At 40.1% G+C, this 27,312-nt stretch overlaps 1 protein-coding gene across 2 annotated transcripts in view; it reads right to left on the bottom strand.

Moving 5' to 3' along the window:
• Positions 1–285: 285 nt before the first annotated feature.
• Positions 286–27,312, bottom strand: part of ISOC1 (isochorismatase domain containing 1) — a 38,595-nt gene continuing 11,568 nt past the window's right edge. For both annotated transcript variants that reach the window (XM_063454160.1, XM_063454161.1), the window contains exons 2-5: positions 17,768–17,887; positions 17,453–17,656; positions 16,056–16,172; positions 286–541 (exon numbers count right to left, since the gene is read on the bottom strand). In XM_063454160.1, the coding sequence (XP_063310230.1) occupies positions 395–541; positions 16,056–16,172; positions 17,453–17,656; positions 17,768–17,887 (588 nt within the window). In that variant the 3' untranslated portion in view covers positions 286–394. The remainder of the gene's footprint in view (positions 542–16,055; positions 16,173–17,452; positions 17,657–17,767; positions 17,888–27,312) is intronic.

Below are 27,312 nucleotides of genomic sequence, written 5' to 3'. Positions count from 1 at the left end.
TTTTAATAAAATCCTTCTTTCATAATATATCAGACAAACTCAAACAAATGTACCTGTGCAAAAGTAAAGGCTTTCCTGAAATATGGGCCTTTAATGGTAGATTTGGGAACCATGTAAATGTCCTAGTGCAAATCGGAGTGCCAATGTTTTCAATGATTAAAAAAAAACAACAAAAAAAAAACTGCAAATAATCTTTGAAAATACAGTGAGTTACACATATATTTAGAAGAATTCATTTGACATAAAAACAATTTTGTTTTAAGTTTACTGATGTTTCTAGGGAGGAAAAAATCTTAATGCAAAGAATACAAATGCAAAACTCTTATTGTTTTGCATTTGAGAAAATGGAAGTACGTGTTTCAGACAGTTCTTTCCCTCATTTGTTTTCTTTTTCTCAAACTTTAGAAAGGAGTCCTGACTCCGGAGCACTTGCTTTGATGAGGTTTTGAATTTCTTTGAACTTTGGATGATCTTTGTCTGCTACTAACTGTAGGAGCACAGCTTCACTTGTTGTAATAATAATTCCATTCCGTGCCAGGCGCTTTGAAAGAAAAAAAGAGAGAGAGAGAATTGGCATTGTGGTATAGATGGTCAAAAAAACTGTAAACAAATATACATAAAATAGCACATATATGATATATACTATGGCAAATGGTCCCTGGGACGGCCAGAACATAAGATGATATAGGGTAACTAAAACAGTATTTTTTGTTGTAAATGATATAGGATGTATATCCAACTTTTGGGATCAACACCTTAACCCCTTCACCTTGGCAACTCGCGTATACACGATTTCCAGAGTATGCATTCATACCCGCAATTTAAAATAAAATGATGCCTATATTAAAGTTCCTAAGGTTCACAGCACAGTGAAGGCGCTATGTTATGAACTTCAGAGAGATGAATACAGACTGACTGTGACTGATTGAATTAATCTCTCCTTCTGCCATAGATACAGCAGCTGAAAGGGAGGAGGATTGGGGGAAGTCAGAAATTCAATCACTTTTGACTGTCTTCACATAGAACTCAGAGGGGGATGTAATATGAGCTCCGAGTGAAAACAGCAGAGGAGCAGCCTGCACACACACTCAGTGACATCCAACCTCACACAGAGCAAGCAGAAGGTGGCTGAGGGAGAAAGAGCTGAAGAAGGTGATTCACATACTAACAAAACAAGCAGCAATGTGCAGGAAGGCTGAACAGGGAAATACAGCCTCCTCAAATACTATCTATACATACACACACACTCATCTGGTCACATAACCCCCCTGCCCCACACACTCATGATGTCAGATCACCACCACAGACTCATGCTCTATATTAGTGTGTTTGCATATCAGAGTATGTATGTATAGCTGAGCATGTAATCAAACTATATATTTGCATATGTATTACAGTGTATATATGTATCAGTTTGTGTATGTGTGTGTGTGTGCGTGTGGCAACATGTCAACATGACTGAAATATCCTGGAACAAAAAAATAAACAAAAACCATTCAAACATTATTTTCCAGGACACCCAAATTACTTGGATTCGGGGGGTGATTTTCCTGCAAACAACTTTGTAGTGAAGGGGTTCAATTGCTAATAGGATATTCTGTAAAGTGGGTTAACCTCATAAAAGCTATCATTAGATTAGCATACACCAAAATATGGAGTACTTTATAAGCAAGTTTATGTAATGTACAATCATGATTAGTGTATTATATTTTATACATATGCACACTCTGCAGAATACTGAGATTGTGTACTGCGAAATAACCAAAGTCATTGTGGTTGATTTTGCGCACTAACAGGATAGTGATACAAAGTTATAAAAGTGGGGTTAGTAACAAGAATAAGAAATACACTAATACACTAATTACAGTAAAAAAAAAAAGGGTGGTGAATCAAAACAAATAATGTGTTCTTTGGGATGGTACTAATACACATTGGTGGAGATGCAAAAAGCGGAGTAAACAGTATTTTCTTTCCACTTCAATACTCATCTTTTGATCACTTTCTACTCAAGGGTTTAATCACTAAACTATACATGGTGTGTGTTCAATTCTTCTTTGCTACATTAAGCCAAAGAGATTGTGCTAGATCTTTTTCTTTGTTATATTAGGCCAAATAGATTGAGCTAGATCTTTAAAACAACATTCCTAATAGGGGTTAGCATTAACCCCTAACTGCATCTGAAACAATAGAACTAAAGAAAATGGAGTGTTATTGAAGGACATTAGTGAGATAACCATCAAGTGGAACCAAGTAGTCTTATACATAAAAAGTGGAACATCATCCAAAATTTTTTTTTATTTTTTTTTTATAAATTGCCTCAAAGATACTATTAATTGATAGAAATGAATCAGAAACTACTAATATGTAAATGTACATGCAGATACGAACATGCACAGCCAATTACTTAAAATGAAATGTTTAGAGACAAATAACGGATTGTGTTCCACAAATTGCTGTATACTTATAAAAGATCATAACTTCAAAGGAGATCCTCTAGATCAGGTGTTCCCAACCCAGTCCTCAGGTACCCCCTACGAGTACAGGATTTAGGGATTACCCTGTGGTGTTTTTTTGTTTTTTATATTTCTAAACGCACCTTAGAGACAACTGGGTAACCCCTATATCCTGGATTGGTAGGGGGTACTTGAGGAATGGGTTGGGTACCGCTACTCTAGATAGCTCCCAAGCAATCTCTTGTACACATAAAGTGGAACATCAGCTAAGGTGCATGCAATTGACAAGTATGTACATCTCAAAACAAAATAAATACATAAAAATGTGTAAAGACAAATTATTGGGTGTGTTCCAAAAATTACTAAATAACTAAAAAGAAAAGTGAAGAAAAAAAAAAAGGTCAATATGACATACATATTACAATAAAACTGCAAGATAACTTTGTAGGCAATGCTATCCTGCCAAAGTACAGCCACTAAGGGGCTGCAAGTTAAGAGAAACTACAGTTGTTGCTACCTCTCAGAATTGTGCAGTACAGGGAACCTCAATCAAAAGGAAACAAAAAGGTATCCAATATACAGTTCAGTCAGGATGTCTGCAGAAATAGTTATAAAAAAGGTATAATGTCCTGAAAATTCCTGCTGTGCCTTTAAGGGCACCTCACTGCATTCAAAAGAAAGTAGCTAGATATCGAATAGTTCCTCTGGCTACAAAAAAGCTACTAAGGCTCTATCACCCATACTAGTGAAAAAAAAATCTCTATATATGTATTAAAACCAAATCAATAGTGCCCCCAAGCATGGCAGAACAGGATCATTGTAGTTTCTGATAACCAAACAACAGTGATGAAGGGAGTACCAAGAGCCCCTGACACTCGCGTTTCGCCACAAGGCTCATCAGAGGGGATTAATGGGGTTTATACAATACTCAACTAATGCACCAGTCTTTTCAAAAGGACTTTCCTGTGGTCATTCTAGATTTAGTTTAGTGCATATGTTTGTTTTATGGGCACTCTGCATATGTCTACTCCTTAATAATTCTACATACTAATGCCTGCAATGTCATATTATGTTATTTTGTATTTTTCAATAAGTGTTTTCGGTATATGTCAATCAAGTATGTGAATTTTTTCAAGCAGTTGGTGAAACCTTTCAGGTAATTCTTCTTTGGCAATAAGTAAGGCAATACCAACTTTATCCTAGTGTAAAATGGCATATTTGATATAAAAGTAGTTGATCGTTTAAAGGTATACATACACAATAGGTGGAGTATCTTTGGTTCCTGGGTACAGATAAAATGTGCAAAGATAAAATGGGATAACTGTGAAAACAAAAAGGTATTGACAAGCACCTAGTGCAACATCATTCAGTACTCACAAGGACAGAGCCAGATGAATATGGCTCAGTATAAACACCTGTGGGATAGTTTGAAGGGATCCCACTCCCTACAAGTAAAGTAGTTGATGCTGTGTTCTTTGGCAGCTTCAAAAAAGGATTTACACCAGAAATATTTGGCTAAATAATAATTCCTTTTAATGATAAAATATGGTAGTGAATAAAATATAAATAAAGAAGTATAAAACTGCTAATGAATTGAACCTCTTAGGATAGCTGAGTAAAAAGTCCACTTAGGGTAGCAAGACGCGTTTCGCCTGTAATATAGGCTTCCGTTCGTTTAAAGGACATCTCTTATTCCCAAGGAAGGCAAGGATTTAGGCTTCAGGAGCTGGTGAGCTCTGCCAATCAAAAAATCTTGCCAAGTAACCCCAGACATGAGCGAATGTAAAGGTATGTCAGTATGCAAACAGCTTAGAGGTTTAAACATTTTGTCATATTCTGATGGTTTTCTATGGCTACAATCCTTCATACCTACGGGTTTAAATAACATCAGTTTGATTTGATTTTTTGACCTCTAGGACTTTGTCGACTAAACAATTATGGGCAACTGCATGTTCTCCTGTAGACTGCGACAGATATGCAGTTCTCTTTCAGTTATCAGTGATTTCATGCCTAAATTCAGATAAGTTTTCCTGTAAATTAGCTTTAAAGGAAAAACAAAGTATTCTTATCACATCTTCAAACTGTGAAGGACTTCGGTTTTATGCATACACAACATGCGGTTTTCAACACGTTTGTGCATACCCCAGCCATCCAACTCTATGTCTATGTCTCGTTGCATGGTAATTGTCTTATTTCGTAGTGTAGCTACTACTTTGTCTGCCTTTTTGGGGGTATTTTTGCTGTGGCATTGCAATTTTTGTTCGGCCAGCCAACTAACAGGCTGTTTGACCAGTCATCAGCCTTCTTGAGAACGCAGGGAGTGCTGCCGAAGTGCTTCCTGCATGGTCCTAGTGTCTGTTGGGAGGTTTGCTATGATATAGTAACTACACCTTCGTTTTCCAAAATTGGTGAATGTCATAGTAAAAAAAAAAAAAAAAATACAAACTTAATTTTTATACTGATCAGTGTTTACAACAGCTATTGAGATTCATGGAAGTATAAATGAATAGAATCACAGTAATAAGCCATTTGTTCCCCTTACATGAAAGAGGCACAGCACAACAAATGTGCCTGTATTAATGCAGGACGATTTGCCATAACCCCCTTCTACCGCTAATGTTTAGGGTATATAAGCTGCTCTATAGCCCTTGCTGATAGCTCTTGCCAAGGATGGAAGACTAATAAACACAAGAATGAGTGGTTATCAATTCTTTATTCCCTTGGCCAGGGCTTGAGTGTGTTGCCCGCCATTACGTGTTATTTCCAATTTGCCAACCACTGCTGGGATCCCAAAAGGAAACTGCTGTAATTGATCAATTTTACCATAGAACTTTTCAACATCCACATAATGTCAGGAAACACTTGGTATATTCTCCCCGCCATAATTCAGAATTGATAAACTTCCTGCATTATCTAATAAGTGACAAACCTACTGCTGGATACAGCAAGTATTCATTTATTTTATAGAAACTTCCCTTTTTATTTGTGCTGTCATTGCTAGCTAGCAAGCCTAGCTGAACTGGATATGGGCACCCTTTCAGTGCCACAGAGGAGGTTGTCAATCATTAGTCTTGCAAAGTTATAATCAACTAATTTTAAAACCCAAAGTAGTTTTGGAGGGACGCAAAGTAGTTTTAGACGGGGGCAAGAGAGTAGACATTAATATGCTCCCTGCGCAAAACTTTAGACTCCTGTTGTATTAATCCCCTTGCAGGTTTAAATGCCATGTTTCTGTACACTTTAATCCAATACAAAAAAAATGCACATTTCAAATGCAAATATATTAATATTTATGTATGCTCTTGTCCAAACATTTTTTTTCATTTGCAAAGAAGACACTGTTCACAGTCTAGTTCCTTTCCCAAAACAAAAAGCAACTGGACCTCAATTTGGACAGTGAAGTCCACTTAAACTGAAGGATTGCTTTTCATTTGGCAACGGTACATCATAAAAAAAGACAAACAAGCAAGCGAGACAAAATGTTTCAAAGAGAACCTCTAGGATAACGATGTTCCTGTCTTGTATAAACTATATAGACTACAAAATGAGAAAATGTTATCACTACACCATTTGTTACCAAGCTTTCTCAAACATATTTAGGCCACATCAGCAAGAATTTAAAATTATATAAACAGAACCCACATGCTACTGTTTATATGAATGCCGCCTGAAGTCCTTTTCTGTAAATGTCAGCACAGTGTTATTCGATTTAATTTGCCATTACTCTACAATTATTTAAAGGCTACGCACACAGAACTGCCACTGGCATGGAACAGAAGAATTGATTGCAATTTAGCTGGGTCATTCAATGTCTGCCCACAAGTGACCTTCTTGTGCATCAAGGCAGCCACACATCAGCTAGTAATCAATGTCAGATAAATGTGACTGTTCATTTGAAATATCCTAGAGACATGTAAATGAAGGATGTACGTTGAATATAGTACTTATTTAGAGTACTGTAAATATCATTACAAACCAATCAGTATCACTGGAGTCATCAAAGGTTACACTTGAAGTCCTTCAACCAGATACAATGCAAAACATGACAAACACACAGCCTACCACCACTACAAAAGCACTCAAAAAAATCAGGCTTATAAGTAATCACCTGTGTATTGGACGTAAGCAGCTTGTGTCCTCCATATTTTAGTATTTTGCCCGTCTTTTGTTCAACGTTTTGGTCAAATGTCAACACCATGAATGTTCTTGGATGTTTTGAAATATGTTTTAGTCAGACTAGCGCTTTCTTTTGCTGTACGGTCATCATATGACAGAACACAGCCTCTTTTTATTCTTTACCTTTTTCAATTTATCCTGCTTGATCCCTAATATAATTTCCACGATTAGAATTACAGAATACAACTTTGCAATTAAGTGTACCTCAAAAGGGAAAAGTACTGCAAACCTGGCCCACTATAACTTATCTGTATTCATTTCTGTGCTAATTTATTTGGTGTAATGGATGTATCCCCTAATCAAAAAATACCTCCTCAAAGATTTAATTTCAAATATTAAAATTAACCTATAGCATTTTAAAACTGACACACAACCCCATATTTTTGAAAGCACTAGTTTGCAATGCATAATTTGAAAATGGTTTCCACTGGTAATCAACAAAGGCACTGAATACATTTTACCCTCCATTTTATTTTCTGGTTGAGGTGAAAACTGAGACTAGGTGCTCTTTTAACAGCTCCTGCAACATTATTGAAAAACAAGGATGGCCTCAAATTAATGTTCAAAGATGACATAATTGTTACTTGTTGAAGAGAATCCTTTTTTTTTTTTTTTTTTTTTTTTTTTAAAGGACTTCAATTAAATGTATTCATTCATCGGAAAGAGAGAGAGAGAGAAAGACCTACACATAAAGACAATTAATAATGTAGGACCACAGAAAGTGGTCTTGGTAACCGAGGAGCTTGTGATTATTTCATAAAGTCATATCTACACAGTGAGTCAAATGTCGGGATCATTCAAGATCCTGGCCTTTTACTGAATTTAACTCTCACTTAGGTTTTATTTTTAACCCTTTGCTTTGAAGATCATTCAATTAGTTGTATCACACAATAATGAATATTATTGCCAATAAGCATCATACAGGTATATGGGTGCTGCCTGATCCTGTAAAAATGATCTGAACCATTCACCACCAACACTGAACATTAAAATTAAAGTACCGTATTTTTCGCTCCATAAGACGCACTTTTTTTCCCCTCAAAAGTGAGGGGAAATGTCTGTGCGTCTTATGGAGCGAATATGAAGCTTTACTTACCTGTCTTGCAGCGTTGGCCGGCAGCACAGGGCGCACCGCGGTAGTGGAACTTGAATTTCATGTTCCGGTTTCCGGCGGGACTGAAAGGAAGTGTGCACAAGCTGAGTGCGCACTTCCTTTCAGTCCCGCCGGAAACCGGAACATGAAATTCAAGTTCCACTACCGCGGTGCGCCCTGTGCTGCCGGCCAACGCTACAAGACAGGTAAGTAATTATGGGACAAGGGGAGGGGGACAGTATGGGAGAGAAGAATATGGGGAGGGGGATGAAGTCTATGGGGAGGGGGGGGATGAAGTCTATGGGGAGGGGGGGGGATGAAGTCTGTGGGGAGGGGGGGGGATGAAGTCTGTGGGGAGGGGGGGGGATGAAGTCTGTGGGGAGGGGGGGGGGATGAAGTCTATGGGGAGGGGGGGGATGAAGTCTATGGGGAGGGGGGGATGAAGTCTATGGGGAGGGGGGGGATGAAGTCTATGGGGAGGGGGGGGATGAAGTCTATGGGGAGGAGGGGGATGAAGTCTATGGGGAGGGGGGGAGATGAAGTCTATGGGGAGGGGGGGGATGAAGTCTATGGGGAGGGGGGGATGAAGTCTATGGGGAGGGGGGGAGATGAAGTCTATGGGGAGGGGGGGAGATGAAGTCTATGGGGAGGGGGGGAGATGAAGTCTATGGGGAGGGGGGGAGATGAAGTCTATGGGGAGGGGGAGATGAAGTCTATGGGGAGGGGGAGATGAAGTCTATGGGGAGGGGGAGATGAAGTCTATGGGGAGGGGGAGATGAAGTCTATGGGGAGGGGGGGAGATGAAGTCTATGGGGAGGGGGGGAGATGAAGTCTATGGGGAGGGGGGGAGATGAAGTCTATGGGGAGGGGGGGAGATGAAGTCTATGGGGAGGGGGGGAGATGAAGTCTATGGGGAGGGGGGGAGATGAAGTCTATGGGGAGGGGGGGAGATGAAGTCTATGGGGAGGGGGGGAGATGAAGTCTATGGGGAGGGGGTGGGTGAAGTCTATGGGGAGGGGGTGAGTGAAGACTATGGGGAGGGGGTGAGTGAAGACTATGGGAGAGAGGAGAAGACTATGGGAGGGGGGGACACTATGGGACAGGGGAGAAAAAAAATATTCTGTACAAACTGTCCCATAGTAAGAAACACTATGGGACAGTTTGTTCAGAATATTTTTTTTCTGGGTTTCTTCCTCTAAAAACTAGGTGCGTCTTATGGTGAGGTGCGTCTTATGGAGCGAAAAATACGGTAACTGGTTGGGTGATCAATCAAAGGAAAAAAAAATGAATAACACGCAGTGATAAATATTGGGCAAATCACAGAAAGCATTCTAGTAATTTGAATAGAATGTTTTTTTCTCTGTGTGCATTCACACACTGTCATCAGGACACCGTAGATATCCAACAGCAGTATCTAACAGCAGTGGTCACAGTAACGTATCTTCAAAGATACAAACCAAGCAAAGGAAAGTGCAACACAGTTTATTAATATCATGTAAAAACGAAACTCCAAATCCTTTAAAAAACTCATATGCAGTAAAAAAGATGGTGTTTAAATCTTACTTTCCATCTAAGGATCCAAACATAGTCCAGGATATGTAGCAGATAAGCAGTGTGCTAAAAGTATTACCACTCCCTTGGTGCAGTAGAAATCCAGAAAATGTCCAAGGATCTAGCCCAAATGCTGCAAGTTCAAATGGAGGGATGACAAAGCACTTAACTGCCAAAGGTGTCTGCCTGGAAAGATAACATATAAGGCTTCTAACTCATCCACGCGTTCCACCCGTACTCAGCGGGCTTTTTCAAGATCTCCAAAGATAAAAAATGTTTTTAGCTGCCTGACATAAAAGGTTATTCCGCAAACCTATGTGATAGAATGCCCAAAAGTAGATAAATGACACCATAAATATTTAGGCATACTTAACTTAAAATAGCTTTATGTTTTACAGAAGGATAATAATTATAATAAAAAAAAAAAAAAAAAAAAAAAAGGATTTATCAACTGCTAGTTTGCTTCAACAATAAAAAGGGGCATTCCAGGTTGAAACTTACCTTTTTTATGTGGTGCATTAAAAATAAAGAAATCCAATCCGAAAGAAGAAAAGATAATCAAGCTTGTTCATTTTGTGCAAATCCTCTTACAATACATCATCAGCCTTGTCTAATCCTGGAAATAGCTTGGACAGGCTATGTAGTCTGCAGAGTCTGAACTTTTGGACATGTTAAACAGCAGTGCAAAGATTAAAGGGATACTATAGTGCCAGGAAAACAAATCTGGTTTTCCTGGCACTATAGGTCTCTACAGTGCCCCCCTCCTCCTCCCACGGGGCTGAAGGGGTTAAAATCCTTCAGTCACTTACCTGAATCCAGCGTCGATGTCCTTCGGCACTGGGTCAGGCTCTGCCCACGCTCCTCCGCTGATGTCAGCCGCGCGTGCATTAGACCTTCCTATCGGAAAGCATTATTCAATGCTTTCCTATGGGGAAAATCTGACGCTGGAGGTCCGTGAGATAACGGACCAAAAGACCGTTTAGATTTCGGAAGCCCTCTAGTTGCTGTCTGGTAGACATCCACAGAGGGAAGACTTAGAGCTGCAATGTAAACATTGAGTTTTCTGGAACTGTAATGTTTAACATTGCAGCACTAAGTGCAAAAGGGTCACAGCACCCAGACTACTTCAATTAGCTGAAGTGGTCTGGGTGTCTACAGAGTCCCTTTAAATCATATTTTCTCTTTTTTATTTTACTTTCTATTACCTGGGCTCCCACGATGTCTGCAGTTGTTCTGTTATGCGCTGGAGTATATACATAGATTTTGAGGGATACTGTTAGGCTGCCTCGAAGCAGCAGTTAGTTTTTTATTGTTCCTTTTGGGCTAGTTAGTCTAGGGCGTCCTCAGGTGCTATATGGCTTGTTCCCTTTTGTCTATATTTGGGAGGCTACTATTTTGGCTTGTTTGAGCCAATATTCTTGAGTAGTTGAGCATTTTACCCTGCCCCTCATTCAGAGTGGAACAGATGAACCCCTTTCCTCCCTGACTAGGATTCCTTTTCTATTTAGCACTTTTTCTGTTTTCGGTCTCTTCTACCATAGGGAGGTTCACTATATTACAGGACTATCTTGGCTATTACAGGACTATCTTGGACGCCTATACTAGCGACTGCACTCTAGTCCCATTTTGGTTTACCGATACCATAACTGCTACCAGGCACCGACTACCCCATATTTTCTACCTATGTAGTTACTAATCTGAGCGCTATATAAGAACCAGCTCAGACTGTGGTTTTACCCATCTACAGGGGACTTTGGTGACTCTTCTTTGACCCCTTTTTTGAGATTCATATATAATTAACCCACCTGTCCCTTTTATCTACCTAGGTGGTGTATAGGAGCAATTTATCAAGACTTTTAACTAGGGTATTTGTTGTCACTTTATCACTATTTACACACATTTAGAGTGCATTTATTTTTGGTAATTTTTACCATACTTTATTATTATTTTCTTTAATAAAGGTTCTTACCATACCAATGTTACTTTCTATATAAGGGGGTATTTTTGAATGAGAGTGGATTCCACCCACTATCTAGTGAGTGGATTCCTGCTCCTATTGCTCTGCTTTTTTGTCTTATTTATGTATATGGGGTCAAGCAGGGGTCAAGTCCTGGGGAAAAAAGTGTGGGAACTCACTAAAGATCCACCCCTCCCAAAAAAAGTTTTTAATTATACGCTCGTATGCATATATATATTTCTCAGAAAATACAGTGCAACATTTTTTGTAAAGTGCCAGTTTACAAAGTCATCTCCAAAATTCACACGCATCATATTATTTAAAGGGACACTATAGTAACCTGAACAACTTTAGCTATAATGAAGCAGTTTTGGTGTATAGAACATGTCCCTGCAGTCTCACTGCTCAATCCTCTGCCATTTAGGAGTTAAATCCCTTTGTTTATGAACCCTAGTCACACCTCCCTGCATGTGACTTGCACAGCCTTCCATAAACACTTCCTGTAAAGAGAGCCCTATTTAGGCTTTCTTTATTGCAAGTTCTGTTTAATTAAGATTTTCTTATCCCCTGCTATGTTAATAGTTTGCTAGACCCTGCAAGATCCTCTTGTATGTGATTAAAGCTCAATTTAGAGATTGAGATACAATTATTTAAGGTAAATTAAATCTGTTTGAAAGTGAAACCAGTTTTTTTTCCCCTGCAGGCTCGGTCAATTATAGCCAGGGGAGGTGTGGCTAGGGCTGCATAAACAGAAACAAAGAGATTTAACTCATAAATGACAGTGAATTGAGCAGTGAAATTGCAAGGGAATGATCTATACACTAAAACTGCTTTATTTAGCTTAAGTAATTTAGGTGACTATAGTGTTTCTTTAACAAAATATAAAAAATGGAAACCACAAAGACAGAAGGAAACGTATGATAAACGCCTGACACAAACACACATATTATATATATAGTCTAGATAACATACTAGATATGAAGGACTTTTCTTGTCACAGGGCCGGCCTTCGGGGTTTGCAAGCTGTGCGGCCACACAGAGCATCATGGCAGCAGGGGTGCCGGGCACATACACAGGGGCTGACAGTGCAGAGTTTTAAAAGCTGGCTTCAAGTAAGGGGTTGTGTGTGACTGCCTGTGGCAGCGGAGGCAGAAATAGATTGGCAGCAGGAGCGGAGCTAAATGCAGTATCTACCGGTTTCCTGGTTACGGCAGCACACTGAGGGGGAAGCAGGAAGGAGTCCCTGTTTCCCCAACTATTACACACAAGAGACTTCAGTGCCAATGCTCTCCCCTCCAGGCCAGCCCATACTGTTTGTAAGTGAGAGAGAGAGTGAAAACGAGTGTGCTGGCTTTGTGTGTGTGTGTGTCTCTGCCTATGACACTGTGTGTGTTTGTGTTTCTGACCCATGAATCTTTATTTTAGAAAGGTTAGGTTTTTTGTCTGTTAACATATTATGGAGTTTCTACTAGATTCTTGTCACATCACAATCCACTCCAAGCAATACCTTCCATTTTCCCCGCCACATCCAACAAGCTCTGAGAGGCTTGACATCACAATCCACTTCAATACCTTCCATTTTTTTTTTTTTACTAAGCACTTACCACCCACCCTTCCCACTTTCCCAGGGGTTTGGAATCTTCCCAGATTACCTACTCACATCACATATTAGCAGTCTATGCAAAGGTTCTAAGCTAACAAGCGTCAGTATCAGACATAGAAGAACATTTGTGTGTCATGCAGCATAAGTGCACAATTTTATGTCAATAGTAAAATGTAGATTTGCTCAAAGATTGTCATATCAAAAAGACTAATGAGATAACCATTGGGTGCTTACAATTACAGAGAGACAACACACATAGTAATTAAATACGCAGAGACATGGAGGCCTTGCAGATAGCCTAGACACAATCAATGCCTGTCAGAGAGATTTCTCCACAAAGGAGAGGGATGAGTCTTAGTGTCTCAGCAAGTCTCTTCACCAGCCACTGACACCACATGGATTCTTTCGACTTGAAATCATAGCTCCAGCCATATTCAGTGACCATACCTGCACACACACAGACATACTTGCACACACACAGATATACTGGTACACAGACATATTCACACACAGACAGACATACATATATATATATATACACACATATACATACAATGTGCTAGCTTCTAACTGCAGAGCATTCAATAAATCTGGTGTACACTTTTTTTTTTTTAGGATATATCATACCCCCTATGAACATCAACCTGAGCTTACAACTCACTACAAATAATAGAAAAAAATATAAAGCCATTTTGGAAAGCATATATAAAAATACAGTTATTGCTATATGTGACAGACACACACAAACATTTGAATAGCTCACATGATAAGGGAGCACGGTGAATATGTAAACATTTATGCATATTGTGGCTGTGTGTGTTGGTTAAAAGCACCCAAGCTGTGCATAGTGAGATAAACAGCAGTCATGTTTCGCATTATTTACTCGGATATGTCACACATACATACTTTTAAGATTAAATATATTGTCTGATTGCAGTCTGCAGCCTTGCTCTGCATATACACCAACTGCATGCAGACATTGGGTGCAAACAAGCCATGCAATGCACTTACTGTCTGCAATGCACGCACTTACTGTCTGCAATGCACGCACTTACTGTCTGCAATGCACGCACTTACTGTCTGCAATGCACGCACTTACTGTCTGCAATGCACGCACTTACTGTCTGCAATGCACGCACTTACTGTCTGCAATGCACGCACTTACTGTCTGCAATGCACGCACTTACTGTCTGCAATGCACGCACTTACTGTCTGCAATGCACGCACTGTCTGCAATGCACGCACTGTCTGCAATGCACGCACTGTCTGCAATGCACGCACTGTCTGCAATGCACGCACTGTCTGCAATGCACGCACTGTCTGCAATGCACTTACTGTCTGCAATGCACTTACTGTCTGCAATGCACTTACTGTCTGCAATGCACTTACCCCCAGCACTGCAGAGGTTAATAGACCAAGAAATAAATTGTTCAAAAGAAATGCTGTATAACACAGGACACAACAGCAGGACTGTATCAGTATTTCCCCCCAACATAAAGTTACTAAGAAAAAAAAAATGATGTTCTATATCTTATACACAATTCTGCAAAAATTGATGGAGGATTTAATCCTTAAAAGGTGAACTGACCCCAGTCAGAGATAAGATGCAGTAAATCTCGGTAAGATCCTTCTGATGCCAGTTATAAAGATTAGTGAGGCCTATGGTAATGGGATGTTATAACTAATAAAACAAGATCTATTAGACCAGGACAGTCCATAGTTATCAGTGACTTACCCCTCAGATGCTGCAGTTGCCCTGGCCCTGTCCCATGGTGAGTGGGAGGGGTGCTGTACAATAAGTTTAATGCTCAGGGGGGGCTGTGTGCTCACTGGTGACAGGAGGTGGGTCCAGTGCTGGGGTCATTAATTGCATGCTGGTGACTAGCCAGGTGTCATTCAATGCAGGCTTGTCCCCCCTGCCTAATTTGAGACGCAAGCTCTTCCAATTTCCCTCTCCTGCTGGGAGCCTGCCCCCTGCTGCTAAGTCGGCTCCCCTCTGCTACAAAGGGCAGGTCCTGCAGGACTTCTAAAGGGAACGGCGTTCCTGCTTTGAAAAAAGTGCGGGAACGCCGTTCCCACGCGTTCCTGCAGGACTCGAGCCCTGGGGTCAAGCCCCTAATAGCCCCTGTAACCTCTCTAGAGATATTGGTGGGGATTTATCCCACACCACTACCTCTCTATTCTTTTACACTCTATACCCCTACATACACACTACAGCCACATGCAGTACGCCACAAACAGACCCCTTCTCACACACACACACACACACACAATTGCTCTACACACATGCAACGTCCAAAAATATACAACAACACAAGGAACATCCCCACACATGCACAACACTCTTTAACAGCCCGGTTCCTGTTTTGATCTCTGGTATCCTACTATTGAGGACACCAGAGACAAATCGCCAGCAAATGCTGCACAAACTCAATCTCCCTTTCCCCCCCCCCAAAAAAACTCATGGCATTTACTTCAGCCAGGAGCACTGGATCCTCTGGAGGAGCGTCACATTAACATACTCATTTGGTGGGGGGGAAGGGGGTGTGCGTGTCAATGGTGGTGACATGACATGCCCCCTTTCTGGCCGCGCCCCTAATAGTGGGCTGCTCTGCCTTTAATTGCCCGGGCTGAACTTTTGTCCCAGTCCGGCCCTGACCACGGGAATATCTGAAATATCTGTTTAGAAGAACACAAACAACACACACAATTCAGTATGCATATAGAACATAATAGGTTAATGACACATCTTTCACATAATAGCATCATCAATGCACTTGGCTACCTGCAACCTTGACTATGTAATATATTAGCAAAGCCTGAAGATTTAACTTTTTTTGCTAAGCACAAATTCTTGGTGGCCTATTGAGCAAACATCACAAAATTAAAAATAAGATCAGTTTAGGTTTTAAGACAAGGTTTTCAAACTTTAGCAGCATTTCCAGCATGAAAGCATTAGTAAAATCGGGATTATGACCACTTTGATAAATGATGCTGGATACTGGAAGAAAAGAAAAAAAGTCACTATTAAGTCACAAAAGCCAGTGTATGAAATTGGATTGAAATGTAGTCCATTGTTTTGTCAATAATGAGTGGTGCAAAAGACCACAAGAAATATGACGTTTGTGACTATAGAGAGACTGTTCTTAATTTGCTTGTTTATAAGCGAAATAAAACAAATATGATGAACAAATACAAATTATTTAAGCCCTTTGATCTTACCTCCAAGGCAAACATTCTATCCATCATGCTTCTTGATGAAGAGGCATCAGCCACAACGTGAACTTCCACACCTCTACCGATCAGATCTAATGCAGTTTGCTGAATGCACACATGAGTCTAATCAAGGATGATTGGAAAAAAAAAAAACAAATGTAGAAAATTAATAACCTGAATAGCTTGTTATAAATAGTAAATGCTACACAAATCAGTAATTTACAAGAAATACATGTATAGGAGTCTATTCACCAAATCCCAAACCTCTACCATTTAGTAACAAAACGCAGCTGTTTTAATATATTCGGCTATTGACAAAAGGCAATTTTGGTTATTGAAATCAGACAAATCTCTATAAGATTTAGCTACTCACAAGTACATTGCAACTGAATTACCTTAATGTGGTTGTTCTCATTCACAAAATACAGTCCTGGGGAATTGTACTTAAAACTCTATAAACCTTCCTAATCTTATATCACCTTAACCCCTTAAGGACACATGACATGTCTGACACGTCATGATTCCCTTTTATTCCAGAAGTTTGGTCCTTAAGGGGTTAATCCCACCCAAACCCCCTCCCCTCACCTTAATCCTATAAGGGTACCTCAAATGTAAATCCTTCCAAAATCTACTCTTAACATTAGTGGCATTGTTTGTTTATTTTAGCCAGGAAATTCATTTGCAGTTTGATTGCAGTTTCGTTGAAATGGTTTGAACTACTTCAACGTGAATCTTACTGAAGCAATACAATCCATTTGAAATTGCAGACATTTATTCGGCTCTGAGATTTTTAATGCACAGAGTGACAAACAGCAATTTTAATAACTGAATGCATGGAAATTTCAACATTTATTGAAAAGATACAGTGTTCTGGACAATGTTCATAAGTAATACACTTTAAAACAAGATGATGTAAAAATTATTTTAAAATGTATAACAATATATTATAAATAATGGAAAAGTAAAATCAAATTTAAATGAACCATATCTGAATGTGTCATTTTATTTTAAGGTGAAATAATCGTGTCAGCGTTTAGGTTTAAGATTTTGTTTATATAAACCAGGAGAGAAACCAAATTGTTGACATATTTGGCCATAAAATATTGACAGGCTTATTCACTAAAGTGAGACTTGCTAGAAATTCAAATTACATTTTTTAAAAAAATAGGCACATCTAGTTGAACTGGAGAGATAATAAAAAACATTTTTTTTATTTTTTTTTTTTTTAAAAGGCAAATTTATTATCAGTTTGGCTATTTTGGCCTCTACTGTGAATTTTACGTGGAATTTCCAGCTATTTTCACCTGTCAGAAATGGGCACCAAAGGGAAGAAAGAAAAGTTGTTAAAAAAAAAAACCCAAAAAAAACACAAAGATAAAAAGATAAAATATATTTGTTTATACCTCCACTCCAAATAAAACAACACTACGAACTCCAGGGATTTCTGCTAATGCTGCTTCCACTTCTGGCAAGACCATGGAAAATTTTGTTTTTGGCACAACAAGTTTCACCCCTGTAAGATCAAGTTCTTGAACAGTACTTCCAAGTCCCTTGGGATACTGTTCTGTAACAATAACTGGGATTCCTAAAATGCGTGCACCTTGGAGCTAAAATAAAATAAACAAAAAAAAAACATTTTAAATGGCGGTCCATAAACACATTCAAAGTTTTTGATCTCCATTATCCTAATCTGTGATAACTGTCACGTGAGCGCTTACCAATCTTTGTCCTACACTGATTATGTCTCCAAAATATTTGATTGCGGGTCGGAATCTTTCTTGCATGTCACAGCAGAAGAACACGGTACTGGCAGGTGTGAGATTTCCAAGTGTAGTTAACTAAAAAAAAACAGACAAACAGCATAGCAAATAAATATTTGAAATGGTTAAAAAACAAACGAACTATATAAACAAGGAGAAAAACACAAGAGTTCCCACAATTGACTTTATGGTATTTGAGAGTAATCTCAAATTAAACAAAAGACTGGTCCTTTCAAATAAAGATCTTCATTTAATAAAGTAAATAGGTTTTGTTTTTAAGTTTTATTAATCTTGTCTGATTATGCTCTCAGCTCACCATTGCCATCAAAAGTTGTGGGGCCAATACAGAATTTCACATCATATTACCCAAGCCACGGTAGGGGTTAATGGGGCCTGGAGAGCTCTGTTTAGTATGGAAGCCCCCTCATAATAAGAGAGGTGCCAAATAATGAATCTTCTCCTCTGTCACAATATGTGCAGGAGGTAAGGTTCCAAGCATAATAACGGGCTACTTATTAGAACTGGCTAAGACGTGTAATGTGTTTATTACTTTTCCTGGCTTCAGGTAAATGTGGCTTCCTTCCCTCATTTCCATTCTTACACGTGGCAACTGTTAAATGCACAACAGAAGAATTCTGGCTCTTTTGCACAGGATGGACAGAGGCTGCTATGCCAAGCTATGCCATGGGCAGGATGTTAATAGTATCATCTTCCTACCGAGAAAGGAAGTAACAGAAACATTGTGTGGTATTTTCCAAGTATATTAAACCATTACCTCACACATGTGGAAGAGCACTCTTTTGAGTCCTCCCTGGTTAATATGGAAACTGGCACCCACTATTTCAGGATTTCCCCAAAAACTAAGGAATCATTGAGTAGCACTCGTTTTAAACAATAATCACCCTCTAGTTCTAATGCATAAGCAATAGACTGCATATGTGATTTGCAGTTCTGCTCTCAGAGGAGTAGAGAACTCCGCATGACGAACATCCCATCTGCGTGATTGACAGCTGTGTGGGGGTGGCAACTGCAGTGATTATTTTTTATTTTCTTGCACAAATCAATTCAGTTTCAAGGCATTCTCAATAATGCAAAGTTGCTATACTGCTGAGACTGACCTTTTAACTAAAATCTTGAACAATTCACTTTAGATGGGGGGGATGGGGGGGGGGACGAGAAAGCTGGTGGAGTATTGGAGACCCCTGCCATACTTCTTTTTAAATTCATTTTGTATCAGGAAGATGGGTTATGGCTTCTGACAGCTCTAAATAGAACATATTGTACAGTTTTAGACTACCAGCTGGCCTATTCCAAATAACATTAAGGAAGCAAGAGGCAGACTTTTACATCTCCTATGCTCACACAAACCTTCAGGGTGATTAAGAGAATTCTGTTCATATGACAACATATATCCTTGACAAATCTGCCCTTATAGATGTACTTACAGGTTTTAATAAATCAAACATTTATGTTTCTATCACAAGTGATTTGGAATGCCTTCTTTGGCATTTAATTAGCATGGAATTAAAACAAAATTTTAAAAGAATGAGCAATCAGAAAATATAGGATTGAAGCAAATTTAACGCATATCTGGAAGTGTATAGGTTGAACGTCAGCAGTGTAACCATTTATAATACAGAACAGCAAAAAAATAAATAAAGCATATTTATCTCAGAAAACCTACATTTCTGACAGTTGATTCTACTTGTAGACTAGCGATGAGAGCTCCTGCTCGGTCTAATCACCTTGTGGAGACACCCACAGAGAAATATTCAGGGCAGGAGAAAAAGATATTTTTTTTTTTCATATAAGCCCAAACTGAAACAGAGCAACACTTTAATGCTTCAAAGGAAACAAGCTGTACTATACTACCATAATATTGCTTTGTTTAAGCAACTGCCATCGTTGTAGATGTTCAAAAGTAAACATCAATCAATGTATGTTGTAAAACAATACTCAAGTAATCAAAATTATATTGCTTGCATAAAGGCAAATTGTGGAAAGAAAAAGAAATAGCAATCTTAAAATAAATGTGTATATATACACACTTGAGTCCGCAGACAGAGACTAAAAAAAAATTAAAAATAAATGTAAATGAAACCGCTTAATGACACTCATTGCATTTTAAAATTATACTTTAAAAAGTTGCTGATCTTTATTACAAGAGCATGACACCCCCCGCCCCCCAACATCTGTGTCCCTCAGAAGCAGGACACCGGTGGGAGAGGGTAGAGGGGGCAGCCAGTTATGTGATTGCATCACTGGCTTGGCCCAAAGGCCCAAAGGGGGCACACCTGACCAGAAAGGGGGTTGGACCGTCCAAACTACTAGCATGTCAGCCAGGCATGAATGCACCAGGCGGCCTACCAATCAATCAGGCAAGCCCACTTAAGTAACACCATGCAGGGAGCACTGTTTCAGTACTCACTACATGGTCCTAGTGCACAGAGTGTAGAGCAAGCACATCTAATGACTCGTGCTTCACTTTTTTGGGCAGTTTCCTGCTGTCCACAAAAGTGGGACACCATGGAACAACTCTCTCAGAGTTGGTTGGGAGGCTTGTTATAATAAAGAACCCAAAACACTCCATCAAGATGTATCCCTTTAACTTGCTAATGAAAAAAAGAAGTAAACAGTCTCCAGAAATTAACAAAGAGAGAGAGAGAGAGAGAGAGAGAGAGAGAGAGAGAGAGAGAGAGAGAGAGAAATACATTTTTACAGTACCAATACCTTCTACACTTCTAACCTTAACATTTCTTCATTTAACTGGGTTATCTAGGCTCTACAACACTCGCAAGGCCTGGTCATTATGTAGGGTAGTCACTTGAGGCAACAATTCCTTCCTCTATTGTCATTCAGTCTGAGGTCAGCCAACAGACTATGACTATAAAATGAAATTAACATTCTATCTGGGGGCTGAGGGACTACATTATTTATGTTTCTGGCAATCAAAAACAATAAAAGGTTAACCTTAAGGTATTCCTGTGCTGTAGTTTCAGCCCCCCACTTTAAAAGAAAATTAAAAAAAAACTACAATATGAAGGCTCCAGGTGTGCTTTTGGTAAATATTATTGAGAAGTTACAGGCACCTAGGTGTAGGTGTCTAAATGGGTTCTGATCCACCTGAGGGATTCTGACAATAGCTAGCCGGAAGAAATTGATTTCTCTTTACACATAAGAGATTTAAACAGTAAGAACCCAGTGCACAGGTAATAATTAGCAAGTAATTAGTAAGAAGCCACCAAGTGATGAAATCAATACACAATCTGTTGAATTACTGAAAGGAGGACTGTCACTTCTCTGGAATTTTCACCATTGAATAGAACATTGATACTATGCCGTGTGTGAACCCTTTTTCATGAGATGTTAGTTTTTCTTTTAAATTTATATTAAAGATTTAGCAGTTCATATCATAATCCATAATTCCTCTTCTCACTAAGCTTTCTCTATGCCGAATGCTAGGTGCAAGTCACAAAGCTTATTGTAATGATTGATGGAACCAAGATTGAAGCACCCAGTTGCAGGATGAAGAAGTATATAGATTTCTAGTTTTAATTGAATTTGTCATGTCCAGTATCGCTGATTGCTTGCATTCACCCGCACAGTCTGTCTGTCTGTACAAAATCTGGCCATCTGTTATCACAAACGTGCATGAAAATAATCCAGGAGAACACAGTATCTCCTTGAGACCTCTGCATCCATTATTGTTTTGAATTCTAGGTCTATCTTGCAAAGCAGAAAAAGCGAGCAGTTAGAATGTCAGCTAATTAATTCATGTTAGGGTCTTCAATCACCCTTACAGCAGAGAACAGCCAAAGCAAGAATGAAGCATACGTTAACCTTGGAAATATTAGAAAGAGAATTTCACTGTTTACCTGTAACAATCTGCACACAACACATAACTAAAAAATGTCTATTGTTTATATTATTAGAGTTATACATTTATATTTCAATATTTGCTTTCTTAGAACTGCCTCATAATTAAATGAAGGGTTTCTAGTGCACAAAATTAAAGGGATTCTCTAGTGCCAGGAAAACAAACCCATTTTCCTGGCAATGGGGAATCCTGCAGTGCCCCTCTCCCTCTGCCCCCCATCCAACGTCGCTGAAGGGTTAAAAACATCCCCCGGTGGGGGAGACATAATTTGCATGCGCGGCAATAGCCGCGCGCTCATTAGACTTCCCTATTGGGATTCCGGCGATGATGGAGGTCATCATGAAGAGGTGTCCAACCTGCAGTCCGTGTGATTGTATGTGTGTGTATGGATCTGATTTTTTTGTGTGCATGTATGTGATTATGTGTGTGGATCTGTGTTTGTGTGGGTCTGTGATTATGTGTTTATGCATGTATGTATGTATGTTACTATGTGTATAGGTCTGTGACTATATGTGTGTGTGTGTGTGTATTTGTCATTATTATTGCCATTTATATAGCGCCAACAGATTCACTTAGCACTTTACAATATTATGAGAGGGGGGATTTAGCTATTAAATAGGACAATTACAGGAAAACTTACAGGAACGATAGGTTGAAGAGGACCCTGCTCAAGTGAGCTTACAGTCTATAAAACACTTTAGGACAGGAAATAGCAATCAAATAAGGTGGGAGTGAAGAGGAGCTGGAGGAGAGAGTAGATCACTGCCCTTTGGGAGAGAGCAAGATACAGGTATGCAAGGTACAGGTTACTCTGGGAGGCCATAAGCTTTCCTAAAGAGATGGATTTCTAAGGCACTTCTTAAACGATTGAAGACTAGGTGAGAGTCTGATGGCGGTAGGCAGGCTATTCCATAGGAAGGGAGCCACCCTTGGGAAGTCCTGCAAGTGTGAGTTGGCCGTACGGGTGCAAGCAGCGGACAGGAGAAGGTCACGTACAGAGCAGAGAGACCGAGAAGGGCCATACCTATGGATCTGTGAAGAGATATGAGGGGCTAGAATTGTTCAGTCTACCTGTGTATGATTTACTGAGATTATAGGCTTAAAAAGTAACTTTTAATAAATAAATCTAAAATAAAAATATAGAAAAGAAACATAATATGAACAGCAGGAGTGAGTGGAGACTATACAGTGAGTAAAACTCTGACTACTTATATCATCAGCAAAAAGACATACCTTACCATCAAGACCTTCTGCAATATCACTAATAAAAATATTAAAGAGAATGGGTCCAAGTACAGATTCCTGAGGTACCCCACTGGTGACAAGCCCAAGCTTCGAATATACTCCATTGACTCCAACCCTCTGTTGCCTGTAACTCAGCCACTGACATTTAATGTGGATAAGTGCAAGATAATGCATCTTGGACGTAAAAACCCAAGGGCAGAGTACAGAATATTTGATAGAGTCCTAACCTCAACATCTGAGGAAGGTAGGCAGACAATGTAATAGAGCAGCAGGAAATGCTAGCAGAATGCTTGGTTGTATAGGGAGAGGCATTAGCAGTAGAAAGAGGGAAGTGCTCATGCCATTGTACAGAACACTGGTGAGACCTCACTTGGAGTATTGTACGCAGTACTGGAGACCAGATCTCCAGAAGGATATTGATACCTTAGAGAGAGTTCAGAGAAGTGCTACTAAACTGGTTCATGGATTGCAGGATAAAACTTACCAGGAAAGGTTAAAGGATCTTAACATGTATAGCTTGGAGGAAAGACGAGACAGGGGGGATATGATAGAAACATTTAAATACATTAAGGGAATCAACACAGTAAAGGAGGAGACTATATTTAAAAGAAGAAAAACTTTCACAACAAGAGGACATAGTCTTAAATTAGAGGGGCAAAGGTTTAAAAATAATATCAGGAAGTATTACTTTACTGAGAGGGTAGTGGATGCATGGAATAGCCTTCCAGCTGAAGTGGTAGAGGTTAACACAGTAAAGGCGTTTAAGCATGCGTGGGATAGGCATAAGGCTATCCTAACTATAAGATAAGGCCAGGGACTAATGAAATTATTTAGAAAATTGGGCAGACTAGATGGGACGAATGGTTCTTATCTGCCGTCACATTCTATGTTTCTATTTTATATAAGCTGTAAAAGTGTAAACATAACACTAATGCTGAAGCAATACTGTTTTGCTACAATATAATATTATATTGTAGCAAAACAGTATTGCTTCAGCATTAGTGTTATGTTTACACTTTTACAGCTTATATAAGTAGCCAGAGTTTTACTCGCTGTATAGTCTACACTCACTCCTGCAGTTCATATTATTTTTCTTTTCTATATTTTTAGTTTAGATTTATTTATTAAAAGTTACTTTTTAAGCCTATAATCTTCTCAGTAAATCATACACAGGTAGAATGGCATTTTTTTCATCTTTTTTTTTTTATTCTCTATGATATTCATCATTTAGGGGTTACTCCCCTTTTTTGTGCCCTCTAGCTTGTGATATCTAAATTTTGGCCCTAGGTTAATTCTTTTAATTTTCTTCGTATAGAATTGTTCAGTGCTTTATAGGTATGGTTAGCACTTTGAATTGACTCCTATAGGATACAGGAAGCCAATGCAAGGATTAACAGAGGGGTGAGGTGTGAGAGAACTGACTAGAGTGGAAAAATCAGTCTGGCGGCAGCATTTATTACAGACTGTAGCGAGGCAATACGGCTTTTGGGCAGACCAATTAGGAGAGTGTTACAATAATCCATGCAGGAAATTACAAGAGCATGGACAAGCTCCTTGGTAGCATCCAGGGCTCGAGTCCTGCAGGAACGCGTGGGAACGGCGTTCCTGCACTTTTTTTAGTGCAGGAACGCCGTTCCCGTTTATGGTCCTGCAGGCACTCAGGGAGCGGCAAAAAATGCCGCCCCCAAATGCCCCCCGTGTTCCCCCTGTCATGGGGGGGCCCAAGAGGTGGCCTAATGGCCACCTGAAGGACCCCCCCCTGCCGGCTCTTGTCTCTCCCTGACAGACGCGGCGAGGGAGCTGTGTCCTCTCTGCTCCCTTTCGCCGCGCCGTTTGCTGATGCTGGGAGCCGGAATATGACGTCATTTCCGGCTCCCGGCATCAGCAGACAGCCCGCGCGGCGAGAGGGAGCAGAGAGGACACAGCTCCCTCGCCGCGTCTGACAGTGAGAGACAAGAGCCGGCCGCACTGAAGCCCCACTGGACCCCAGGGACAGGTCCACGCCAGCTCTCCAGGTAGGGAGGCTGGGTGGACATTTTTAAATTTAAAACAAAATATACAAATTATTTTTGTGTATGTGAGTGTGTGTGTGTGTATGTGTCTGTGAGTGTATGTGTGTATGTCTGTGAGTGTCTGTGTCTGTGTCTGGTAGTGTGTGTGTGTGTGTGTCTGTGAGTGTATGTGTGTGTGTCTGTGTATGTGTCTGGGAGTGTGTCTGTGTGTCTGTGAGTGTATGTGTGTATGTCTGTGAGTGTGTGTGTATGTATGTGTCTGTGAGTGTATGTGTGTATGTCTGTGAGTGTGTGTGTATGTATGTGTCTGTGAGTGTATGTGTCTGTGAGTGTATGTGTCAGGAAAAACTACCATTACTTCCTGAGCCCCTCGATAACCATTATTATGAGCTCTGTGCCAGATGAGGCATGGGTTCTTCATGCCCCCCTCTGGTCCACAGATGATTTGTTTCCCATCAGGAGAGGGAGCAGAGAATAGAGTTAGAAAATACAAAGCTAAATCCGCAACAAATTCTGTTCTTGTGCTCCATTTATTCTGTAAATTCAAATTTGAAGGTATCGCTGTACAGTAATTTATGCAACAAAATTCACAAAATTACTATCTTGCCTTCTTATTTCACATGATTGGAAGCATTTAGTATATGATGATCTTAAGGGCTATTGCACACAAAATACATCACATTCTGTGATGCTCTGCCGCCACTTCACTGAACAAATACTGACTGAATCATCACTTAACATGTCATGAATCATCATTAACATGTGTGTCTGTGAGTGTGTGTGTGTGTCTGTGAGTGTATGTGTGTGTCTGTGTATGTGTCTGTGAGTGTATGTGTGTGTCTGTGTGTCTGTGAGTGTGTGTGTATGTCTGTGCGTGTGTGTGTGTGTGTGTGTGTATGTGTCTGGGAGTGTGTGTGTGTGTATGTGTCTGGGAGTGTGTGTGTGTATGTGTCTGGGAGTGTGTGTATGTGTCGGTGAGTGTATGTGAGTGTGTCTGTGAGTGTGAGTGTGTGTATGTGTCTGTGAGTGTGTGTATGTGTGTGTCTTTGAGTGGATGTGTGTGTGTGTGTATGTGTCGGTGAGTGGATGTGTGTGTGTATGTGTCTGGGAGTGTGTCTGTGAGTGTGTGTGTGTATGTGTCTGTGAGTAATTGTGTGCATGTGTCTGTGAGTGTGTGTATGTGTGTGTCTTTGAGTGGATGTGTGTGTGTGTGTATGTGTCGGTGAGCGGATGTGTGTGTGTGTCTGGGAGTGTATGTGTGTGTGTGTCTGTGTATGTGTCTGGGAGTGTGTGTGTGTCTGGGAGTGTGTATGTGTGTGTGTGTATGTGTCTGGGTGTGTTTGTGTGTGTGTGTCTGGGAGTGTGTGTCTGTGAGTGTATGTATGTACGTATGTGTGTGTGTCTGTGAGTATGTGTGTCTGTCTGTGAGTGTGTGTGTGTCTGTGAGTGTGTGTGTGCACCTGAGTGTGTGTGTGTACGTGTTTATATATGCATGCAAGTTTTTTTTTTTCTGGTGGTGGGGTGACGGGGGAACTCGAGTGAGTTCCCACACTTTATTCCCCAGGACTTGACCCCTGGTAGCATCCTGTGTAAGAAAGGGGCGGATGTGGGCTATGTTGATGGAATCTACAGGATTTGGCAACATACTGGATGTGATGGTCAAATGTGAGGCCAGAATCAAGTATGACGCCAAGGCAGCAGGCTTGCAAGGATGGACTTATGTGGATACCACTAACTTGAAGGGAGAGAGAAACAGGAGGATCAGTATTAGGAGGAGGAAAGACAAGGAGCTCAGTTTTAGAGAGATTGAGTTTCAGAAAGCAGGAGGATATCCAGTCAGAAATGGAAGAAAGGCAAGCAGTGACATGTGGTAGGACAGCAGGGGAGAGGTCCAGGGAGGAGAGATATATCTGGGTGTCATCAGCGTACAGGTGCTGGTGGAATCCAAAAATGGTAATAAGTTTGCCAAGAGAGGCAGTATAAAGAGAAAATAGAAGAGGACCCAGGACAGAGCCTGGGGGGACTGCAACTGAGACAGGATGAGGTTAGGCGGTATCATTAGTGAAGGAGACACTGAATGAGCGTTGGGAGAGATAAGAGGAAAACTAAGAGAGGACAGAGTCAGAGACCGAGTGATTGAAGAGTTTGAAGAAGGAGAGCATGATCAACTGTGTCAAAGGCAGCAGAGAGGTCAAGAAGAGTTAGGGATTTAGCTGTGATTAGGTCATTAGTAACTTTGATAAGAGCAGTCTCAGTAGAAGCCAGATTGAAGAGGGTCAAGGAGAGAGTTGGAATTGAGGAAGTGAGACATATGGGTAAAGTCTTTACAGAAGCTTTGAGGAAAAAGGGAGCAGGTATATGGGACAATA

Source organism: Pelobates fuscus, chromosome 5 (assembly GCF_036172605.1).
Source record: "Pelobates fuscus isolate aPelFus1 chromosome 5, aPelFus1.pri, whole genome shotgun sequence".
In the NCBI taxonomy this organism is placed as follows: Eukaryota; Metazoa; Chordata; class Amphibia; order Anura; family Pelobatidae; genus Pelobates; species Pelobates fuscus.
Note: the sequence above shows the minus strand (reverse complement) of the source record. Positions and strands in the feature narration are given on the sequence as shown.